Source organism: Condylura cristata, unplaced genomic scaffold (genome assembly GCF_000260355.1).
Source record: "Condylura cristata isolate star-nosed mole 26May11 unplaced genomic scaffold, ConCri1.0 scaffold00013, whole genome shotgun sequence".
In the NCBI taxonomy this organism is placed as follows: domain Eukaryota; kingdom Metazoa; phylum Chordata; class Mammalia; order Eulipotyphla; family Talpidae; genus Condylura; species Condylura cristata.
Window position 1 is genome coordinate 21,424,680 of NW_004567114.1, and position 24,083 is coordinate 21,448,762.

Below are 24,083 nucleotides of genomic sequence, written 5' to 3' on the forward strand. Positions count from 1 at the left end.
TAAAACACTATGCTGGATGGCCCTCCCTGGTGGCACAATGGGTTAAAGGGCAGCACTATAAAGCTAGTCACAGCTGCCACTTCAGCACAAGTTTGATCCCCAGCCAGGGAGGTGACCCACATGGCATGGCAGACATCTCCTGACCCGCCTACTGCTCCCCTCAGAAGTGTACTTCATAAATCAGCCTGTTCTGCTCCCCAGTCTATCTCTGGTGAATCCTCTTACCACCCCTGTATCTCTGGCCTGTATCCCAGTTCTACATGCATAAGTAAATCTTAAAACAAAAACAAAAACAAAAACGCTATGCTGGTTTTCCTCCTACCTCACTGATCACTTTAGTTTCCTCTTCCACTCAGGGTCCAGCCTGGGTTGGCTTCACTCCCCACCTAGAGTCTCCTAAGGGGATCTCAACCAGATCTATTAACCTTCACCAGCATTTATATACCAATGACACCATATTTTTATTTCCAGGCCCAACCTTTCCCCAAACTTCAGAGCTATATATTCAAGTGACTACTTGACAGTCCTCCATTTACATGTGCAAAAATCTCCTTAAATCTATTATGTTCATAACTATATTCCACCTCAATAAATAGCATCACCAAGAACCCCAATTTTCAAATAGAAACCTAAGTGTTATCTTTCATGCCTCTCTTTCTTTCACCTTTCTACAACCAATCCAATAGTGACTCCAACAGTTTCTCTCCAAAATACACCCTGAAACCAATAATAAACCCTTAACAGGTCTCCCTGCTCTCACTCAATCCCTCCCTACCTGCAAATCTATTCTGAACAGAGTTGCCAGAACTATTTAACATCAATCAGTTCATATGACTCCACAGCTTAAAGAATTTCTTCTCAAGGTCACCAATGTATATCTATATTTCATAATGTTTACCTGTTAAATACTTAAATGAATCAGTTAAACTTGAAACTTAAGATGAAGCAATATATCAGTTTTACATCTACATAATCATTCTTTCAATAAATGTACCTTGGAGGTCTAATGCTTGTCTGTCACTGTTCTAAGCCCTGGGGCCCAAGAGGAACAAAAATAGACTTAGCATTTATAATCTAGGGTGAAAGGGGCTAAGTTATCAGAATAACAATGTTGACAGTGAAGGTACTGAAATAGAACATAACGATGAAGAAGGATAACTCCAGATACTGTGTTGCGGTTGTGTCTACATCTTTTCCTGTTTGATTAATCTTTGATCTCCCAGTGCACCCAGTATTACGCCTTTTATATAGCAGGTACAAAATACAGCTCTCCGGCTTTAATTCCTTATTTCTGAAATGAACTTTCAGCTTTCCAAATACAAACTTAGTATTTCTTTCTTTGGGGAGGCAAAACTACATTATCAAAGAGATAAACGTGTGAATGAGGGCGAGAGAAGCCAAAATTAAACGAGCTCAGAAATGAGTGCAAGATCCTACCTCTCTAAAGCAAAGCCAAGAACTAAAGCCTGCGCTTACATCTTAGACAACATATAAACAAAAATCGTGCATCACTCAGTCCGAGGGAAGAACACTTAAAACAAGAGAATTTGAAGTGTGTGCAAAACTACACTAAGAACATCAATTTTCATTTTCTTCAGGCCTTTCATTGCTATGAGCCAAGAATGTCTTCTGCTTCTCCTGCTGCCAGCAATGGTACAAATTTGAGGAGACAGGAGCGAATCATGTTTCTTTAGCAGTACAGTTCTGGGTGATGTTAAACCACCAGTCCTGGCTGGAGTTTAGGAGAACTCTCCAGATGCTCAAAAAAAAGAGAAATGATCCTTCAACCCGGCACCCGAAGGAGAAAGTTACAGCAAAGAATCTCCTTTCCCCCCAACAACATCTCTTCCCCTGCCCTAAACCTCACTCAACGGGGCTAAAGAACGGCCAGGGTCCACTCCAGGACCCTCGTCCTGTTGCCCTGAATGGATCCCTCATTCAGGGCTCCTCCTGGTACACAGCGGGGCTACCGGGCACCTCCAGCGCCGCTGCGAAGAACTGTGGCGCTGAAGACGCATCCACGGAAAAGAGGTAGAAGGCAAAGGGACCTAAGAAAAAGCCAGAGAGGCTAATGGGGCGAGGAAGTTCAGAGGGGAGCAAAGGAGGAGGCTGTAGGCGAAGGCTCTCTAAGCCGGCTCTTACCGTCCGTGGGAGACGCCATCTTCCAACCCATGTCACGTGACGCGGTCAACCGTCGGCGGGAAAGCAATGCTCATAAGCCACGCCCCTAAGAGAAATCCCATCCCTAACTCGCAGTCCCTTCTCCCCTCCCCTCCCCATAGGGCAAACTTTACTTTGTCCCGCCCCCAGCGCTGGCCACACCCCCCACAACGTGAATGAGGTGGAGCGACTGCAAAAGTTTTGGAGACTCGTATTTACTTTCTTAGAGATGGGGTGGGGCCGCAGTCGCGCTTGTGGCCAATCGAGGTTCCTCGTTAGGGGGCGTCTTCCCCGTGTACTCAAAATAGAGTATCCAAGTCATGGGCGTCTTCTCTACCTCCGCCAACAGAATTTGGGCAAGTGGGAGGTGGCAAGAGTCCTTCCGTTTCTGACCAATCGTCTGTCCCCAGAGCTGGGGCTGTGGGGTGGAGTCTGGAGGCAGAGCGAGTGATTGGTTAGGTGAAACGTTCCTCTCCACAAATAAGGAGGTGCGGCAGGACCGAGGGGCGAGACCTGACGGCCGTGGGGTCTGATCGGCCTGGCGAGTCACGGGTAGTCGAGTCACAGGGAGGCGGAGAAGAGGCGGCCAGGGACCATGGCGGCGGTGGTGGCGGCGGCGGCTGTGCGGGCCCGGATCCTGCAGGCGAGTGAGGGTGGCGCCGAGGGATTGCGAAGATAGGAATCGGGTCCTCGCGGCCGCTCGCGGAGCCATCCCCTTCCTGGCCGGCCCTCGTGTCCCCACCCGACCTGTGCGACCCTGTCCCAGCCCTCACTCTGCATCCACCCCTGTGAGCTCCAGCCTGGACTGTCATCCCTGGCCCTCCACCCTTTTACTATTGAATATCCCCCTTTGATGGCTCTGGTTCATTCTCCTCCAGCTTTGCCGGGTCCCTGCTGTCAGTCTCTTGCCCTCCAGTCTCAGCCAACTGACCTCTGCGCCAGCCACTTCTCTCTCCTTCAAAACTGCCCGTTCTGATCACCTTTTTTAGTGTGCCAGCGGCCCCCCCCGCCACCCCGTCTCCCCCACGACCCTCCCCCCACCTCCCTTCCGTGTCTTTCATCCGTGGTAAAGGAAGGAGGAGGCGCACGAGGGGCGAGGGTCAGTGAATGAACTTTGAATCTTCTTCTAGAAATGCACACTAGCCCCCCCCCCGCACCCCCCCACCACCGCCAAGCAGCCATTTGCTGAGCTTCTTCCCCAACTGTGACTCTACTTTGCATTTTCCACATGCTATGGGGAAAATTTCTTGCCAAGACTTTCAGTTACACTTTCTCTCAGCGAGTTATAGTATTCGTGTTGGCGATAATAAGATAAGTTATGCTACCAGCATGTTCCAAGCTCATGCAAGGAACTAAACAACTCTAAATCAGACGAAAGGAAATGGGAGCCAAAGAAGACAAGTGTTAAATCCAAGTTCTGCCCCAAAGTCAGCTCTTACTTAGTATGCCAGCACGCCCACAACTCTGTCCATGAGGGGAACTTGGGTCCTCTCTGAAGTCAGCCTAAAGGTGCTTGAGGGCTGTTATCTCTGACTGTTGTTAACCTTTCCCCTATTCACTTCCAAGCAAGGGCTTGGAGTAGGAGGTGGGATTTAAATGCAGGCAACATTCTCCTACCTGCAATAAACAACACTTTTCTTATTCATTACATATAGCCTGTCTTTCTCTACTTTGCTGAACTTTTAAATAATATCAATATTAACCAGGTTTCAGTGGTTCCGCTCTAGAAGTTAGGTATTTTTTACATTCTTAGCACCCAGCAAACATTCAAGTTTAAATATGCTCTTCAGTGGGATGGTGGGAAATCGGTTGGAAGGGCTGTCAAATGGTCTGACCTCATTCTCGTCTAGTTCTTGTTCTGATTTAACTGCTTTCCTAGTATCATTATTTCATAGTAGAGAACGTTTCTACTATGTATTTTTTCATTATCAACTTCTCAGAAATCTTTCACTGAAGTTTTTTTTTTTCTTTGCCTCCTTCCGATCATAGTGAGTTACTGAGATTCTTAAGGTCATATTTTGTTCTTTGCATCAAGAAGAATCTCCCTTCTTAGGTATTTTGGAGGCAGACATTTTCTGATTCGTATGAAAACATTTCTGAGCAGTTCTGAAAAAGAGCAGTTAGTAATCCTTAGCCAACTAGAAATTGTTACATGAAACTTTTTTTTAAAGATTTATTTACCCATACAGAACTGGGGTACAGGCTAGAAGTGCAGGGGGTGAGAGGAGTCCCCTGAGACAGAGTGGGGAGCAGAACAGGTTGATCTAGGAAGTACACTGCTGAGGGGAGCAGCAGGTGGGTCAGGAGAGGTCTGTCACACCATGTGGATCACCTCAGGCGGGGGATTTAACTCACACTAAAGCAGCTGCAGCTATCTTGCAGTGCTGTGACCTAACCAGTTGTGCCACCAGAGAGGGCCCACAAGAAACTTTGATAATCTGGCAGTTGTACATTTTTAAGGACAATCAAAAGACTCTGTAAAGAGAGTTCATATTTTCAGTTATTTTAAATACCCAACTTCTCTTCTGTGTTATACTGGCTAGCAAAATTTATCTATTTCTTGTGTTATTATCACTCCCATTCAGAGGCAAGAAAATCAGTATTAAAAACTTGGCAACTTTTTTGGTGAAAGAATAGAGGCTATATAATCCTAGCTCAACCATTTTCTACTTTTAAGAATATTTGTGAAAAATGATGTTGGCAAGGATGTGGAGAAAAAGGAACTCTCCTGCACTGCTGGTGGGAATGCAAACTAGTACAACCACTATGGAAAACTGTTTGAAGTTTCCTCAAACTGCTAAACATGGAGCTTCCCTACAACCCAGCAATCTCACTCCTAGGTATCTACCCAAAAGACACAAAAGCACTGATTGAAAAAGATAACCTGTACCCCCATGTTTATTGCTGCTTTATTTACAATTGGAAAAACATGGAAGCAGCCCAAATGCCCAAAAGTAGATGACTGGATTAAAAAGATGTGGTACATATATACAATGGAATATTACTCAGCAACCAAAAAAAGAGAAACACATGTCTTTTGCAGCAACTTGGATGGAGCTGGAAAAGATCATGCTTAGCGAGATAAGCCAGAAAGAGAAAGAAAAATACCGGATGGTTTCGCTCATAGCAGGAGTATAATGGACCAGGTGAGAAAATAATAAGAATAATGAACAACCATATACCAGAGACAACCATATACCAGAGTGGGGAATGGGATCAAAAACGGGATGGGGGGAAGGGGGGGGGGGGGGAAATGCATGGGACTATGGTGATGGCACATGGGTGACTTGGTGATGGGAAACCCGCAGGGACTACAATTGAGATGGAAAAAAAAATGTAAAATAAACTTATAAAATTAAAAAAATTAATACATTAAAAAAAGAACATTTGTGAAAATAAGAACTAATGAATGTGATGAAGTAGATTACCTGATGCTGAAGGTCACTCAAGGTCCCCCAACTAGTAATTGATGGGACTGAGAGAGTATTCAGGCCTTAAGTCCTGACATTTCTGTCTGTGTCAGGCACTGTCCCACGCTTCTGGATGAAGTACTCACTGAGAACTCCCCCATTGCAATGCAGTGATAAGTATTAAACAGTAGGAATACACAGGATATTTACTGCTAGAACATAGGGGAGAACCCCACACTCAGTGTGTGAATTCCAAAGCTTCCAGGGCTCTGGGCTTAAGTCTTGCAAGGTTAGTGGGCCTTTAGCCAAGAGCAGAGCAGAAGGAAGTTCCTGGTTAAAAAAAATTTTTTTTTTACCTCATTGAACACATTTTTTTTCTTTTCTTTTTTAAATATATTTTTTACATCATTCTCTATATTATACATTTTTTGGTCTTGGTTGTAATCTCCGTGGACTTCCCACCAACAGTTCATCCATATGCCATCACCATAGTCCTACATGATCTTTGGTAAAGAAAATTTTAAGTACAAAATAAACATCCAGAGAACAAGAAGTTTGATGTGAATGATCATTGGGTTGTTTCTTCAGCAACAGTGCTAGTCAGTGTTTCTTGAGAAATGAAAAAAAGATGGGTGATCTAACCTGACAAAAATTCTGTGATAATATTTTCTTATACTAGATACAGTGCCTTTCTACCCCCTAGACAGCAGGGAGGCTGTGTGCCAGCAAAATAACAAAACTGTATAATGTGTGATTTTCAAGTTGACTTACCCATGCATTTTCTGCCCTATAAGAGCGTGTACATGAAACAAAATTAATACCAAGTGAGTGCTTGGTGAGTCCTCGGACTTTCATTCTGCACAATGCCCCTGAGTGCTTACTCTATTCCAGGAGTGAAAGTTAGTGCTAAGGACACAATGTTCTAGTGATTTGAGAAGAGAGAGACCTAATAATTAAGCAAGCTATTGTTTCATAATGTGATATGAGATGTAGAGAAATCCAAGTATTATATGACCTCCACAGTCATGTATGTGGTCCAGAAAGTTGACACTTTCAGAGAAAGTGATAGCTAACTAGAGAGCTATGGAGTAAGAGTGAGCCAAGTAAATGAAACAATTCCTGGCAAGAGGGAGCATTGTGCAAGGGCAAAGAAAGCACAAGTATGTGGGGAATGGCAGCTGGAGCACAGAGAGCATAGGAAGGTGTGTGACTAGAGAAGATACTATCCAGTCTTCTAAGCAACAACAATCTGTATCCTTGAGCATGGGAAATAAGTAAGAAAGTGATCCAACCAGATTTGGGTTTTAGAAGGGCCCTCTGGCTATGGGACAGAAACTAGATTCAGAAGTTTTAAAATTAGAAGCAGAGAGACCTGTTAGGAAGCCATTATGAGGTAAAGGCAGGCAGGTTGGAGGAAAAGGGGTGTGTTCTAAAGACTTCAAGGAAAACAGATTACCTGGATTTGTTTGATTCACTGTGGAACGTGAGGGAGGAGTCTAGGTTTCTGCTTCAACAACTATGTGAATAGTGGCCCCATTCAGAGAAAGGTGGATAGCAAAAAACAGAGCAAAGTGGTTGGGAGGAATATGAGGATGTCAAGTTTTGTCAACCTGTACCTTATACCTTAATAACATCAAAGTAGAGATGTGGCAAAGATAGCCATGTATTACATGCAGAATAAGATTCTGGCTCAGAACTACAGTTTTAGGCCCCATCAGGATCTAACAATGAAGCCTTGAAAATCAAAGAAGTCACTTAAGGAGCACACACTAGGGTTTCCACTAACATTTATTCACGTTGGTTCATAATATTGATGGAGGAGGGGAAGTGCCTCCCAGCCAAGCATGTTCCAGAGATGTGCACTTTAGATTCTTTGGCATGTCTCGGTCCTCCCAGTCTGAGTGAGTGTGAATGTGGGTATGGATGAATGCACCTGTGATGGAAGAGTTCTCCATCCAAGGTAGGTCTCCTTCCTTGTGCCTTAAGCTGCCAGGATAAGTTTTGGGCATCCAAGACCCAGAAGTGGAATAAGCAGGTTGAAAAATGAATATAGATTATTTTTGCATATTAGCAGGGCTTTGGGGTCTTCATTTAGAAAGTTACTGATATTTTTGTGAGCAGAAATATGCTGAGGGAATTTAACACTTGTTTGTGTCAATTTTTAGGATAAATGATAAAATTGGTTTTGTTTGACATTGTCTCTCTTAAAGTTGCAGTTCCAGAGGACCTATCCATGATGTTAAGTGAAGGCTTCTTATATACATAATGAAAAGAGGGCTTCAAATCAAGGCTTAAGGGACTGGAATGGTTTAGTGGTCAGGCAGAAGAGGATGCCCCAGCAAAGAACAGAGAGGTGGCCACAGCGATAGAAGAGTTAACGATCACAGAGGACAAGGAAAAAGGGAGTGATTAGCCATTTCTTGTCTGTTGACAGGTCAAATACAAGGAGCAATGGGATGTAGGAATCACTGGTGTTCATATAAAGTTTGGAGTAGATTGAAGAATTAGTGGGAAGTGAGGAAATAAAGGTAATTAGCTATTGGATGGAAGAAGTTTAAGTTACTAGAAGGAAAGGATAATTGATGACGTATCTGAGACAACAGGAAAGGTGGACCTCAGGTCAGAGTCTAACCTGCGCACAGATGCATCTTCAGTCAGTCTGTACGTATTGATTGTGTACCGCTGTCTCCTCGTCACTTCGTCACCACAGAACTTGCTGTCTTTTCCAATATAAGAGGAAGGATAGGTGTATGTACAGATCCATTCTGTAAATTTGCTAGTAGGAAGTTGAGAAAAATGTCAGCTTATGGTCTGTTTCCTCTGAAATATGAAAAACAAGGTTGCTCCTCAGAGTGAACAGGGAAGTAGGAGCATTGAAAGTTTTACAAGAATTGATGTTTTCAATTAGCAAGGAGTAAAAGTAAGTGATAATAATAACAATAACATTTAACAAGCCAGCTAATAGGTAGCTATTTTCCATATCTAGACAATCTTGTTCACAACAACTCTAGAAAGTAGATGAATAAGATGTTCAGTGTAGTATCTGCCCATCTAGAACTTAAATCTTTTGGGTAATGGACAAGTACCTACACACACATTTACATCATAGACAGATAAACGTGATAGGGGAAAATATTAGCTTCTATGGGAATAACAACAAAGGAAGCTTAATCTCATATGGAAAGGGAACATTCAGGCAATCAAATTGTGCAGTGACAACTTTCTTTTTGTTAAGTAGCTATTTATTGAACACCTACTATATACTAGGTATTATAATATACAAGGGCTATAATGAGATGTAGTGGGCTCCAGCAGCATGTTGGTGGTTTGGAATAACTTGTGGAGAATGAGAGAGGAAATAAACTAGGTACTTGGGGGAATTGTCTGCTAGCCCAAAGGACCCCCTGTCTTTGGACAGTATTACAAGCTACACAAATTATTGTACTTCACACAGCCCTGAACTTAATGTGCTCTAGGTTATAGCTTTATTTTACATTCCAGTCCTGAGTATTTCAGTATGCTTGCTTTGATCAGACATTTGTATTTCTTAAATCAACTTCTAGAGCATAGATACAATTATTTTTAATTAACCCCCACACACACCCAGGCAATTTGCTGACTATATCCAACTAAATATTACCTATATAACATTATCTTCCTGAAAGACACATGTGGCCTTTTTAGTTGTATTGAAATAAATTGACATACACTGTACATATTTTTAAATATAAAATTGGATTTGTATAACTGAAAACATCACAGTCAAGATAATAATATACCCTTCATCCCCAGAAAATTTCCCTCTTACCCTATCTCTGTGTCTCCCCCATTATCTCCAGGCAATCACTGATCTGCTTTCTAACACTGCAGTTCAGTTTGTACTTTATTGCATGGCATCCTTTGGTATTTATCAATACTTTCTATCTGACATCTTTCACTTAGTGTAACTATAAGTATCCATGTTGTATGTATCAATAAATACTTTATTCCTTTTTGCTGAATGGAAATCCAGTGGATGAATATACCACCTTAGTTTCCCTACTTACCCAGCCAATTTAGACATTTGGAACATTTGCAAGTTTGAGGGTATTACAAGTTAACTTTTTATGAACATGTTAAGTATACATGTGCCTGTATATTGTATTCTTATGCTTGACACTTGATTATATATTATCTCATACCCAACACATATCCAACACTTACTGTGTTAGTTACCAGGGTGTTTTATGTTGGTAACTTTATAGTAAGTACATTTTCAGGGGCCACAAGTTAGAAAAATAAAGTGTAATGACAAAAAGAAATCAGGACTGTCCTGAGGTCGTGTTTATTTTTTTCTCATAGTCAACTCTGCCTTGTCAACTCATAACTTTTCTCTTTAAAGATTATATAACCCTTGAGAGCAAATACCAAATCCTTTTTGTATATCAACAGTAACCAATATAATGCTAAACATAAACTTAGCCATTCATTAAATTTTTGATAATTTTTTGAGCCCATCAAAAAATTTTTTTCCCCTCCTAGGTTTCTTCCAAGGTGAATTCCACTTGCTATCCAGCATCCTCCTTCTCTTCTTCCGTGGTGAGTTTCTGGCACTAAAGGTTGGCTTCTAAGATGGAATCCAGCATTTATCTTTTTTTTTTTAAGATTTATTTATTTATGCAAGCAAGAACTGGGGTATAGACGACAGGTGCAGGGGTGGGAGTGAGAGGATTCAGCAAAGACAGAGTGGGGAGCAGAACAGGCAGATTGACTGAAATACTGCTGAGGGGAGCAGCAGGTGGGTCAGGAGAGTCTGCTGTACCTTAAGTTGTTGGCTCCCTGGCCAGGATCGAACTCAGGCTGGTGATAGCGTTGAGACTTCTTAACTCCTTGGCTACCAAGGAGGCCCCTCCATTTATCTTTATGATCCAAGTGTATATGAAATAGTCCGTGCTGGATTCTTATCCAGATTATATCTTATGTTTTAATTTTTAAGCATTTTCAGTATTGCAAGGTGGTCTTTATAGTTGTGATTTTAGTTATGATTTTAATGACTGCATACATTTTAGCAAGTAGATAGGACCTGAATGAACTAATAATTTACCTGTATAACTTTGATTGCTTCAGTTTTCAATTTTATAAACTGACTTTTACAATTCACAGCAATGTGTATTTACTCATGCATTTCCACTATGTGATTAGTAGGGAACTTCCTGTTTTCAGAACTGTCACAGTATTAAAAGCTCTGGCACACCTTAATAAACACTATAGATAAGTATATTATGTATTTTTTTCCTGGTGAGAACATTTCTAGAGAGCAGAAGATTCAGTAATCAACTAGATTTCCATCCTTTCTATGAAAGGAGAAGTAAACCAATAACTAATACAAAGTCTCTGGGTTTTTGTCCTGCAGTCAACTGTAAAGCTCTTCATTGATGGGAAATTTGTTGAATCCAAAAGTGACAAATGGGTCGACATCCACAATCCAGTAAGTGAAGCAAAGTTGGAATGTAAAGTGACTAGGCTCAAATTCTGAGAACAAGGTGGGAAAGTGGGGGATGCTGGTCCCTCTTGAAACACTTAGTACTCCCTCTCTGAATCCTTGAAAAATGGAGAAAATGGGGCAGCAACAAAGCATGATGTGCTGCTTTTTCCTATCAGGCCACCAATGAGGTCATTGGCCGGGTCCCCCTGGCCACCAAGGCTGAAATGGATGCAGCTGTTGCTTCCTGCAAACGTGCGTTTCCTGCATGGGCAGATACTTCAGTATTAAGCCGTCAGCAGATCCTACTCCGCTATCAACAACTTATTAAAGAAAACTTGGTAAGAAATCTGAGTGGTGCAGTTTTCCAAACTGTAGTGTCTAGGCAATTCTTGTCACTCCCACAGAGGCTGCCCTCCCTAATCTACAACTCGGAGAGACAAAGATTATGACTTCCTAGTACTAACACTCCTTTGGCTTGTTCTTCTTTGACTGTTTTGAGAATTAAGAGGAGGCACATCCTTGCATGGTTTCTATCTATATGTTTTCTCTCTAGAAAGAAATTGCCAGGTTAATCACATTGGAACAAGGGAAGACTCTCGCTGATGCTGAAGGGGACGTATTTCGAGGCTTGCGTAAGCTGGGAGCTCCCCATTGGGAGTTCAGGGGCCCTTGGGAAGGTGCAGAGATCCCAGAATGGGGAGAGGGGGGTGTTGCTTCTTCCTGTGTGTAGATTTTGCTACCCCATCATATCTTTTTTAAAACTTGTAAAAAATGATAATCTCTCCGTGAGATTGATTTATTTGATGTGATCTTCCTGGAGGCATGTGCATTAATACTCTCCATTTTGTACAACGGAGAGGAAGGGCAAGTCAGTGTTTTGTCCCCCAATGTCAAGCCACTCCTTGCCCTCAGGGCCTTATAGAGCAGGACTATGCTAAATATGGCAGTGTGCAGAACTGGCCTTGTAACCTGAAGTTTGGGTCACCTGTCACCACCATATGCTAATAGAGACAGGAATGGAGTATTTAAAGTAAACTTTAATCAAGCAACTGACACTGGAAGATTGGGGGGGACAGGTTAACACCCTAAAGGAACTGCCTCAACATTTCATTGTTAGCTGATTTTTTATGGTGAGTTGAACAAAGAGGTCAGCAGTAAACAGGACTGCTGCCAGGAGACTGTGCTGTCCGGCTCCTGGAGCTCCTTAGTGCCCTCCCTGACACCGGGGCTCAGGCTCACCCACTGTGCTGAGGCTGATATTGAGATAGCACTGGCTCCTCACAGTCCCCCAGACATGTCCTTGGGCTGGAAAATTAGCTCAGGGCAGATAGGCCATAAACAATATGTGTGCTAGTATGGTACTATACCAGCTTAATGTCTCACCCAGTCTCCTAACCCCCTCTAGCCCCTAACAGCCTGACTGCCTCTTCTCTGTTCCAGAGGTGGTTGAGCATGCCTGTAGTGTGACATCTCTCATGCTGGGAGAGACCATGCCATCCATCACCAAAGACATGGACCTCTACTCCTACCGTCTGCCTTTGGGGGTGTGTGCAGGCATTGCTCCTTTTAATTTTCCTGCCATGATCCCCCTCTGGATGTTTCCCATGGCCATGGTGTGTGGAAACACCTTCCTAATGAAACCATCGGAGCGAGTTCCTGGAGCAACTATGCTTCTTGCCAAGATACTCCAGGATTCTGGTGCTCCTGATGGAACACTGAACATCATCCACGGACAACATGAAGGTAACTACCCTTTGGTACATGGCACATTGGGGTATTTTAGGATGAGGAATGAAGGAAGGAAGGGATTTTCTAATATCCCCTATGTTTGACATTAATATTCACTATTTTTTCATATCTGTATGCTTTCAGTAATTAACTGGAAAGTAGCAGTGTTTATATACCACAGAGTACATAAGGACAAAGACCTGTGTTAGGACAAGACACAGAGGGAAGAGAAAGTATTCACTTTATTATTGAGATAACTAACCGTCCCTCATGGTGCAGCAGATTAAAGTGCAGCATATGAAGCTATCCATAGCCACTGCACCCTGAATTTGATCCCTGGCCAGAGAGGTGACTCACATGGTGCAGCAGACCTCACCTGAGCTGCCCACTACTCTCCTCAGCAATGTATTTCAGTAGAACTGTGTTCTGCTCCCCATTCTATCTCTGGTGAATCCTCTCACTGCCTGCACATCTGGCCTGTACCCTAGTTCTTGTTTGCATAAATAAATAAATCTTTAAAAATATTTTGATAATAGGGCCCTCCCTGGTGGTGCAGCGGGTTAAAGCACAGCACTGAGAAGCTTAAGCCACTTCCGCATGAGTTCGATCCCCGCCTGCCTGCCCCAGAGGAGATCCACATGGTGTGGCAGACCTCTCCTGACCCGCCCGCTGCTCCCCTCAGCAGTGTACCTCGTAGATCTGCCTGTTCTGCTCCCCACTCTGTCTCTGGTGAATCCTCTCACCCTCCGCATCTCTGGCCTGTACCCCAGTTCTGTATGAATGAATAAATAAATCAAAAAAAAATATTTTGATAATATTGAGATAGAGCCCTCCTTGGTGGTACAACATCTGGCCTGTACCCTAGTTCTTGTATGCATAAGTCTTTAAAAATACTTTAATAATATTGAAATAGGGCCCTCCCTGTTGATGCAATGGGTTAAAGCACAGCATTGTGAAGCTAGCTATAGCTTCAGCATGAGTTTGTTCCCTGGTCAGGGATGTGACCCACATGGCACGGCAGACAGCTCTCCTGGCTCACCCGCTGCTCCCTACAGCAGTGTACTTTGTCAGTTTTCCTGTTCTGCTCTCCACCCTGCCTCTGGTGAATCTTTCACTGCCTCTGCACCTCTGGCCTGTATCCCAGTTCTGTATGAATAAATAAATTGTAAAAAATATAATAATATTGAGATAATTCATGAGAATATTAACTCAGGTAAATTATAGACCTCAGAGACACTAAAAGTCTTCTAATTCATATAATAGCTAATAGAATTTCTGTGTTTTGGATACTATTCTAGAGCCTTTCATATCTCATCTTATTTAAGTTTGACAATAACCCTTTGTGGTAGGTACTTTTCTACTTTATAGATAAGAAAAAATTTGGCTTAGTAAAATTAGTTTGCTAACAACTACATTTCCAGAAATTACCAAAGTCAGGATGTATGTAAGAAGACTGACTCTGGTTGTATTTTTTTTTTTTTAAAGATTTATTTATTTATTCGTACAGAACTGGGGTACAGGCCAGAGTTGCGGAGGGTGAGAGGATTCACCAGAGACAGAGTGGGGAGCAGAACAGGCAGATGGACGAAGGACACTGCTGAGGGGAGCAGCGGGCGGGTCAGGAGAGGTCTGCCACGCCATGTGGTCGCCTCCGGGGCAGGCGGGGATCGAACTCATGCGGAAGCGGCTTCAGTTTCTCAGTGCAGTGCCTTAACCCGCTGCGCCACCAGGGAGGGCCTCTGGTTGTATTTTTAAAGACTATGTTATCTTGCCTCTCACGTGTGGGCACAATAATAACCGAGGGTCTCCCAGTACAGAATTAGAGTTGAGGAAATATCACCAAAAGAAGAGCTGCATATTGAAAGACTGTTTAGGAAGTAATAGGAATTGTAACTTTCAGAATTAGAAGTGGAAATTCTGAAGTAGCAAAAAAAAAAAAGTGATGAAAGACTTTAAGAGGACAGAAAGGACAGAAAAGAGAGAACTTAAAAAGGGAAATCCAGGGTAGAAAGAAGTATATATGAAAACTTACATAGCAACGGGAAAAGGGGGAAATTTGTCATGTAGAGAATTCCATGGTCATTTGTTTCTTTGCGGTGATCATTTATTTTCTTTTTAAAGCTGTAAATTTTATTTGCGACCATCCGGATATCAAAGCCATCAGCTTTGTGGGATCCAACCAAGCAGGAGAGTATATCTTCGAGAGAGGGTCAAAACATGGCAAGAGAGTTCAAGCCAATATGGTGACTTCTTATTCCTTTTCACCCCAAACTCTTTGTAGTAACATTTTCTAGAAACATCCCTTCAGCAGTGGGGCCACTCAAATGCCAGTGTTATTACCATTTCATCCTAAATGTTTTCCCTTTACTCATAAATCTTCTGATGAGTTTTATTTTAAGTCACTTTAATTAATACTAATCTTGGTGAATTCTGTGGGCTTTATCAATAATGGCCATATTCTAGTTCTGACCTTCTTTCTTCTTTCATACCATTCTTCTGACCCTCTTCTTTAAGTCATTTTCTAACTACTAATGTCAGCGATGTGATCTTCCCTAAGAGTTCAGGCTATTTAAGGTCCTGGAGACAACAGCTACCCTTGATATATGAGTGTGGCTTGATTGCATATCTTTCCTCCTCTTACTAGCTCCTTGCCAAATATTTAGCAATTCTTTGATACTAAATATAAAGTCCAGTTGCCACTTTCTTACTCTTCAGCTAATGTTTCAGAGAGGACAGCCACTGTGCAGAGGTCCACTTCTGAATGACTGAATGTGTTTTGGCCATTTTGACTTGGGCTCCTTTACTGTTTTGTCTTCTGTGTCTAATGTTATTCTATTTGTAATGGGATAAAATTAAGTACCAAAAATAGTTTCTGTCCATATACTCAACTATAACTGTGTGGAATTGACCATGTGTCATCCTACATAGAAGTTTATAGGGTTGTGTTTGGAACCAAGCCTATTTGAGGAACCTCTTTCCAGAGAAATTATCATGAGCCCTACCTCCTATTTCGCTTTTAACTGGCTACTGGTACCTCTTTGCTTATATTGCTTTTCAAATAACTGGAAACCCCAGCAGACAAATTATTTTCTTAGGCAAGAAAAGGAATTATCCTTGGGGTCCTATACATGTGTTAGCCTGTCAGTTTGATTGAATTTGTCATTGAGACTTTTTAACCTTTGGGGGGGGGGGAGTAATGGTTTGGATCAATATAAATATACTAGCTTATCAGATGAGAAGAAAAATTTGGAGATGGCTCAGTTTATAGTATCAAAATGATAATCTGTCCTCAAAGCAACAAAGGATAAATTCTCTAGCCCTTTCCCTTAAGTCTTATTTGAAACCTCAGATTCTTTGTGAATTTCTTAGCTTTGTCATATTTTGCCAAGGAAGATACATGTACTTTCTCTACTTCCTTAGGGAGCCAAAAACCATGGGGTAGTCATGCCAGATGCCAATAAGGAGAATACCCTGAACCAGCTGGTGGGGGCAGCTTTTGGAGCTGCTGGTCAGCGCTGCATGGCTCTTTCAACAGCAATTCTTGTGGGTGAAGCTAAGAAGTGGCTGCCAGAGCTGGTGGAACGTGCCAAAAACCTGAGAGTCAATGCAGGTAATCAATGATCTGCCTAGCTCCTTTAGACTTTGCATCTGTCATTAAAGTTTTGATTTAGCCTTGGCTTGATCAATGAGAACAATCATGTCTATTGTTACCATTGCCTCCCTTTACACAGTGCTTGTCTTCTGGATTCATTGTTTGTTAGCAGTCATAATTTGTTAATGAAGATCCTCTAATGTTTCTATGTGGCTTTATAGGAGACCAGCCTGGGGCTGATCTTGGCCCTCTGATCACCCCCCAGGCCAAAGAGAGAGTCTGTAATCTGATTGACAGTGGAACAAAGGAAGGAGCATCCATCCTTCTTGATGGTCGAAAAATTAAAGTCAAAGGATATGAAAATGGCAACTTTGTTGGACCAACTATCATCTCAAATGTCAAGGTGAACAACTCTATAAATTATCTCTATGGAGAATGGAATTTTAATTTTATATGTTTTTTACATGACATGATTGATTTTTCCAACCATTTAAAAAATATGAAAACCATTCTTAGCTAGTGAGCTATACAAAAATAGGCAATAAGCCACATTTAATCCATGGGCCATAACTGGCCAAACCCTATTTTATATACTTGTTACTTATTTAATGTTTCTTCCTTCTCTTCCTTGATGTCAAGCTTACAGCTATTGCTTTATCAGTATACCAACCATCTATTATTATCTATTTATTCTCTGCCCAAAACTTAGCTGCATCTTCACCAGTAAGTTACAAAAGAAAAATAATTGGTATCATTTTTTATTTATCAAAACTCTGAAAGTCAGCTAACATTAATTACTAAACAAGGCAATAAGGTCTGTTTTTGAAATTCATATGTCTCCTCTAATCCTAAAATAATCCCAAATAATTAAGAGTTGAATTTAGTAGAAACTGTGAAGTCTCTTTTGCCACAGAAACATAAAAGGAAAAATCCATTTGTCAGCAACAAATACAGCTAACTGGCTACAATGGTGAAGGATGCTTGAAGATTTTAATGTGACCTGATGTCAAAATATAAATGCATGGATCCATATGGAAGGCAAAGGAAGAATGAGACAGATTGTTTATGTTACAGAAAACTTAGCATAAGTCTAAACAACAAAATAATCTGTTGCATATAATACATATTTGAATCATTTAACTTTTCACAATAATTTTCAGTAACATAACTACTGTATGAACTAATCATTAAGGAGGAAGCCAGTGGTGATACCTAAAAATCCAGTGCTTAGGAGAGGAGTGTAGTTACAGTTAATAGGAATTTCAAGTTATTTGTATGATTGGCAGCTTGGAAAAGGGAACACAGTAAGAAGTATATTTTGTTATAGGTGGTTTAAAATGAAAAGAGGTTTCTAAGTAGAAAGCTGTCCATCTAAACAGGCAATGAAGTACAAAATTAGCATTAAACACTGACTTTTCTGTATGTATCATTTCTGGTAGCCAAATATGACCTGTTACAAAGAGGAGATTTTTGGTCCAGTTCTGGTGGTTCTGGAGACAGAAACTTTGGATGATGCCATCAAGATTGTTAATGACAACCCATATGGAAATGGAACTGCTATCTTCACCACCAATGGAGCCACTGCTCGGAAATATTCCCATCTGGTGGATGTCGGGCAGGTTTGTGAACAGAATTTTTAAGAGATCCTTGCACCCACTTATTGTTTCCTGCCTAAAAGGAGATGGTAAACAGTGATCAGTAACTGCCCTCTGACCTCCCAGTGCCCATTTCCTCCTCCTTGGGAATAAGTTCCTGGGGTGGAAGATGGTGGGAGGGTGGCGGGGTGGGGAGAAGGTGGGTATTTAAAAATGGTCTCACGGATGCCAACTATTTGTACTTCTAAATGGAGTTTCTTTGACTTCTCTTCTCAGTATCTGATGTGGATTTGTTGTTCTAGGTGGGTGTGAATGTCCCCATTCCCGTGCCTTTGCCAATGTTCTCATTCACTGGCTCTCGATCTTCCTTCAGAGGAGACACCAATTTCTATGGCAAACAGGTAACTTTGAAGTTTAAAAGAATATTTTTTTCCTCTAAGAGACTTTCAAAAACATATTCAGGAGCAAGGATTCGGCAAGGAAGGGCCTGTCAGCAGCTTCTGTGAGAGCATGTGTTGTCCAGCAGTGCTTTTTAGGAGGTCCCCTAGAAAAGATTTATAAGTCAACCAAGTTTTGCCAAAATTGCTTAAGCCTTTGTATGTACCCTTTTTTCTGCCAGCCACCCTCTGTCTGTCTTCCACCTTTCATCTGACTCTAAGAGAACTCCTCCAGAAAAGCCAGCTCTGACCAGCATCATCCCCTTGCTCAGTGCTGGATTAAATATGTCCTCATTGCTCCCACTGCACATATTTCTCTTATAATAGTTATTCCTCTACAAAATAATTTTATTGAGCATCTTCTTTGTACCAAATACTATTTGAGGCAATGTAAATGTTACCAATGAATAAAAAAATTAATCAAGCAAATCTAGAACCAAATCACCTGGATGTAAATCCTAGCTCGGCCACTTATTAACTGTGACCTTGGAGGTAACCCTATGCCTGAAATTCCTTCATCTGTAAAATGAGGATAACAATAATAATACCTATACTTAGGTATTAAATAACCTCTGTTACCACAACCTTTATCATGTGCACATGTCCTACGGCAGAAATAGGCATGGCATTTTCAAATAGCAGAAATGGACTGAAGTATAGTGAGTGACTGAGGAGAAAAGTGATAAGAGGTAAGGTTAGAGAAGTAAGCAAGGCACTAGTCATGTAGAGCTCTTTAAGCCATGTTAAAAAGCCCTTATTACATTGTCATTATTTACTTATCTGCAGTACCTGGTACAGAGCTGGTCCCCAAAGTTATATTAAACAAAAGGAATTTCTGTGTAGCCCCACAAAAATACAGTCATTATGGACCATATCAAGTAATAAATTACATGCTTTTAATACAGATCTCCTTTTTATAGGCTATTAAAAAGTTAAAAGTTGTAATTGCATAGCTGAATAACATATTATGGCCTATGTGTTAAGTAAACTCTGGTTATCCAGAGGCAGATTATCCAGTTAGTGCATATTTGCAACTTTTGCAGAGTTGATTAGTTTGATATTATTAATAAAAATGTCTTTAAAGAAAAGCAAAATTAAACTACTGCTTAAAATGGTTTTTTTTTCCTCTTCTCCCCTGTCTTGGTTTAATTACTATAAATTATTCTGGTAAGTAAGATTTCTTGGAGGAAAAGACAGACCTCCTACACAGTTTAAAATCCTAAACCCTTAGATAAGTAAATTGCTACTTTAGCATTTTGGAAAGAGAACATGAAATATTCTTGTTTAATAAATTATAGACTTTAGTTGAAACCATGTAAGTCTTTAGTAGTTTTCAATACATTCAAACAACTGAGGGGCCCTCCCTGGTGGCACAGTGGGTTAGAACACCGCATTATGAAGCTATCACAGCCGCTGCAGTTCGAGTTCCATCTGCAGGGAGGGGACCCACATGGTGCAGCAGACCTCTCCTGACCCGCCTGCTGCTCCCCTCAGCAGTGCACTTTGTCAATCTGCCCGTTCTGCTCCCCACTCTCACTCTGGCCTATACTCCAGTTCTGTATGCATAAATAATTAAAAAAAAAAAAAAAAGACTGAGACTTTGCCAAATAATTCCAGAAGGGCTTATTTAACCAAGCTAATCTGTTTCTAGCAATACTTCCCTAGTAATTAAATGTTAGACCTGCACAGTGTATTACCTTCTGTTCAAGCATATTCTGACAAAATAAATGATGTATATACACAGCCTTAAATGTGCTAGATTTGGGGGCTCACTTTATAGGTGTTTTAGAAATAATGTATATATACTAAATATTTTACTTTTGATTTGTAAGATATTGTAGATTTTCAAACTTTATTATAGGCTTTTATATCACTGACTATTGGCAGAAATGGTCTATTAGTGTTTTATTCTTTCATCCCTTTTTCTCCTTTATGGGAAGGACAGAAAAACTAACGACTGTTGAAAAACATTTACATTGCTAGGATGATTGATTATGTATCATTTCATTTATCCTCATAGCCTTGGTATGAAGTGGGTGTTGTGTCACAGATAAAGCCAAGGTTAAACTGCGGTCAGTAAGGGGTAGAGGCAGAATTTGAACCAAGTCGTTGAGAACATAGAGCACATGATACTCAGCTCTAGGAACAGAATGGCCTGCGAGTTTAACAGATTATTACATTGTTTAGTTTTTCCTTTTTTTTTTTTCCAGTTTTTCCATTTTAATGCTCTTGACTAATTTCAGCATAGTGATAGCTAAGGTTTCCAATGTTTTTATGTGCCAGATATTATGCTAAATACTGTATACAGATTATCTCATAAACAATATACTAAATTTGGGTTGCCTCTATTCCTCAAGTAGGAAAATGAATAGTACTTCACAGCATCTCTTACAAAAGTAAATTAAAAGAAGAATCATAAATTTCCAACAATATAATCTCTTTTTTCCCCCTTTGTTCTCTTTAGGGTATTCAATTCTACACTCAGCTAAAGACCATCACTTCTCAGTGGAAGGAAGAAGATGCTACTCTTTCCTCACCTGCTGTAGTCATGCCTACCATGGGCCATTAGAAATAAGTTTGTTCCAGACTCGTCCATCCTGAGTAATCTCCCTTTATTCTTGACCAACTTCATTTGACAACTTTGTACAGACCACATCCCTGGGATTGGAATACTTTGCAACTAAAATCTTTCTCAGGGCTATTAGCCCCTGGGAGTTGCTATAGGGAGACTCCTACTATATCTTTGATAACAGATTTTCCTAGTTCTTCATACCTTTATTTTTGAGATAACTGTTGTAACTGTGAAATGTTTATCTGGAATGAGAGCTTAGACCTATCTTTTAAAATTCTCCCCTTTTCTGATGACTTGAAGGAAGATTACTGTACTAAAGATCTTCCAAGAATTGGAAGAGGACTTCTTACGTGGGGAAATTGGACAGAAATAACTCACCCTTTGGTTGATCTTTATAGTCCTACATAGATGCCTGTGGGGGAGACCCTCTGCCAGCTTTCCTGAGCCTCTCATTTCTCCCACACTACACCATATAGAAGCCATTTCTACTTATCCCACAATGGGGACAACTGCTTTGTTCTTTTTTGCTGAATGCCACTTTGTCTTAATGATTCACAACTGTCAATTCTACCTGCCTCTAGAAATTCACTTCTCAAGGGTACCTCAGCATGCAGAGGATAAACCAACTTTTTGTGTAAACCAAATGTGACATTTCAGGGATTGCTTCAGCAATCCATTAATACTTCAGTCATTAATTTAGATACAAATCATTTCTTTTTAGAAAATAATTTCAAAAGTTTGTTTAAGTCTAGAAATCAAGGGGTGCTCCAAACACAAAAGTGGACAATAGTCTTGCCTTCAGGAAATCCATCCTGGTATCACTGGCTGTATTTTTTAAGTTGTCCTTCCCTCTTGCCTACACTTCTCATTAATGATAATGAAAGAACCTTTAATAATGTACAATAATCCATTGGGCCTACGAAATTTCAAAGCTTTTCATGGCATAAAATTGTTTTAAAAAATGCTGACAGGTTCTTTTATGATTAATTCAGCTATCTTTATGCTTTTCTTCTTTGATATAACTAAGAAATGAATGCTTGAATCAAAATAGAGCCTGTTTTTTGTTCTGTCCTGTTAATGCAGATTTCATCTGTTAAATGAAAAGTCTGCTGGCTCTGAGAGAATCATCTCTGGCCTTCAGCCAGATGACATAGGTCATTCATTTTTCTGCGTTCTCACTAGTCATGTGGATAATGCTAACCTACTCTGTGAGGGTTATTCTTTGAGTTAAGGATAGTGAAACAATTGTACACTCTGGATTTTAGGCTTGCTGCTATTATCTGCTGGATGGAACATAAGAGGTGTCATTCACTTTTTTTCTTTTTTGTTTTTGGATAGTGAAGCAATAGAAATGTATAATTTGATAATGGAATGAATGCCCCTGGATTTATATCTTGTTACAGCTAACAACTGATAGTAATGTTTAATCCAACCCCACAACTGTAGGCTGGGTTGAATAAAAGGTCATGTTGCCTAAATTCCATGTGGAATTAAATATAATCACTATAATCCCAGAGATACCCATGTTTAAGGGAAATTGCTATTTAAAAAACACTAATCAGGATTATGTTGCTAATTGGAATAAATTCATTTGACTTGCTACTTGCTGCTCAGAAGTTTCTTGTTTCTTTGGTTGCAGCTAAGAATTCACTATTCTGTTTTTTGCCCTGATGTGGCTGCTTCTGAAATTTCTCAGATTCATTGTATTGATTGATTTTGAATAACAAATTACAAATAAAAAGCTCTTTAAAAGAAGAACCTGCCCTTTTTTTAATGGTACCAGATTATGCCTTTGTCCCCTTGCTTGTAGTGTCTGGAACCTCTGTCCCGAACCATAGTTAGATGGTTATTATGCTTATTCTTACATAAGAGGTAGTACATATATTTGACTAGGCAATGCATTTCAAAAAGCAACTTTCAGATTTTTCTACACTAAAAGCAAATGCACATTTATGACTCTAAGTATAATAAACCTTCTTTAGTTTTATAACACTGTTGTTGTAGAAATGTCTACAATCTCATATAGTGTTAGCACTCATCTCTCTGATCTCTGAGAGATGAGACAGTAGAGAATAGAACTGTGATTTAGCAAGAAGCTACACAGAGAGGAATAACAGTTATGTGTATTGTTTGGGCAGATTTCAGGCTCCTTACTATGTTAGACTCTTGTGATCCTTTTGGAATATTGGGTATCATCAGCTCATCGGTAGAGTTTGAGACTGTTGCTTGCTGGGTGATAAAGGTTTGATCTGGAAGGTTACTTTCATCCCTGCAATAAGGACAAAGTAACAGACCTGTCAATAATCACATAAACATGGAATCTGGTTCAGAACAATAGCCTTCTCTTATTTCTCTCACTGAATTCCAGCACTTAAACAATGTCTACAAGATCCACAGTGATCAAGCTCATGTTCATTGTTTTGTCAAGATGGAGCTTACCTAGATTCCTTTTTTTCTCCACTGTCAGGAACATAGTCTGGAACTGGCGGCCTAGACCTCTGGTTGTATTTCCTATGGTAGGTAAAAGGTAACAGTGAAGCAGTGTCTCCTTGTGTCCTTCATTTCAACTCTACTGTTAAAGTGCTAAGTGAAATGTTTCCTTTGGCTGGACTTCTTATTTGAAAAAAACGAGCTTTTACACATATCTAGAGGCAATGCAGTGTGAGTTAGACACGCTAATACAGACATATTCTCTTACAATTGAGATTATGTTGAACATAAGAAAAAACTTCATGAAGATGACTACGTGAGGCTACACAGCTGTTTTTAAGGGTGAAGGTAAAATTCTGAACCAGAGTACTGACCAAAAACATGGGCAGAAAAATTCCCTGTCCACAAAAAGAACCTCAGAACACAGGCTACCCAGAAGCGATAGAGCATGTGTGAAATTCTCTATACTTTGTGAAATCCGGTTTAAGAGCAAGAAATAAACTTATTAATTCAATATTTTAATTTGAAGATGAGTATAAAAAGTATAGTTGGGGTCCTTCCTGGTGGCATAACCGGTTAGGATGCAGCACTGCAAGCTAGCAGCAGCCACTTAAGTGAGTTCAATCCTCCCCACCCCCCACCCCAAGGTGATCCACATGGCACAGCAGACCTCTCCTGACACCCCCCCACCCCCA

General features: G+C 40.6%; 3 protein-coding genes across 5 annotated transcripts in view; 1 reads left to right on the forward strand and 2 right to left on the reverse strand.

Moving 5' to 3' along the window:
- The window catches only part of LIN52 (lin-52 DREAM MuvB core complex component), a 76,545-nt gene extending 74,220 nt beyond the window's left edge, over positions 1-2,325 (reverse strand). Inside the window, exon 1 of one of the 2 annotated variants that reach the window (XM_004681700.2) lies at positions 2,143-2,325. In XM_004681700.2, coding sequence (XP_004681757.1) covers positions 2,143-2,173 — 31 coding nt within the window. In that variant the 5' untranslated portion in view covers positions 2,174-2,325. The remainder of the gene's footprint in view (positions 1-2,142) is intronic. The other variant, XM_012724316.1, reaches the window with a different exon arrangement.
- Positions 2,326-2,665: 340 nt separating this feature from the next.
- ALDH6A1 (aldehyde dehydrogenase 6 family, member A1) lies at positions 2,666-21,221 on the forward strand. Its single transcript, XM_004681701.2, has 12 exons — positions 2,666-2,803; positions 10,092-10,148; positions 10,963-11,037; positions 11,211-11,372; positions 11,588-11,666; positions 12,475-12,777; positions 14,884-15,005; positions 16,183-16,372; positions 16,576-16,757; positions 17,794-17,973; positions 18,252-18,350; positions 20,851-21,221. The coding sequence occupies exons 1-12, from the start codon at positions 2,756-2,758 to the stop codon at positions 20,953-20,955; spliced, it is 1,602 nt and encodes a 533-aa protein (XP_004681758.1). The 5' UTR covers positions 2,666-2,755; the 3' UTR covers positions 20,956-21,221.
- CCDC176 (coiled-coil domain containing 176) overlaps positions 18,357-24,083 on the reverse strand; it is a 31,169-nt gene continuing 25,442 nt past the window's right edge. The window contains exons 10-12 of one of the 2 annotated variants that reach the window (XM_012724630.1): positions 23,398-23,469; positions 23,113-23,227; positions 18,357-18,493 (exon numbers count right to left, since the gene is read on the reverse strand). In XM_012724630.1, the coding sequence (XP_012580084.1) occupies positions 18,482-18,493; positions 23,113-23,227; positions 23,398-23,469 (199 nt within the window). In that variant the 3' untranslated portion in view covers positions 18,357-18,481. Of the gene's footprint in view, positions 18,494-22,976; positions 23,228-23,397; positions 23,470-24,083 lie in introns of those variants that run through there. The other variant, XM_004682066.2, reaches the window with a different exon arrangement.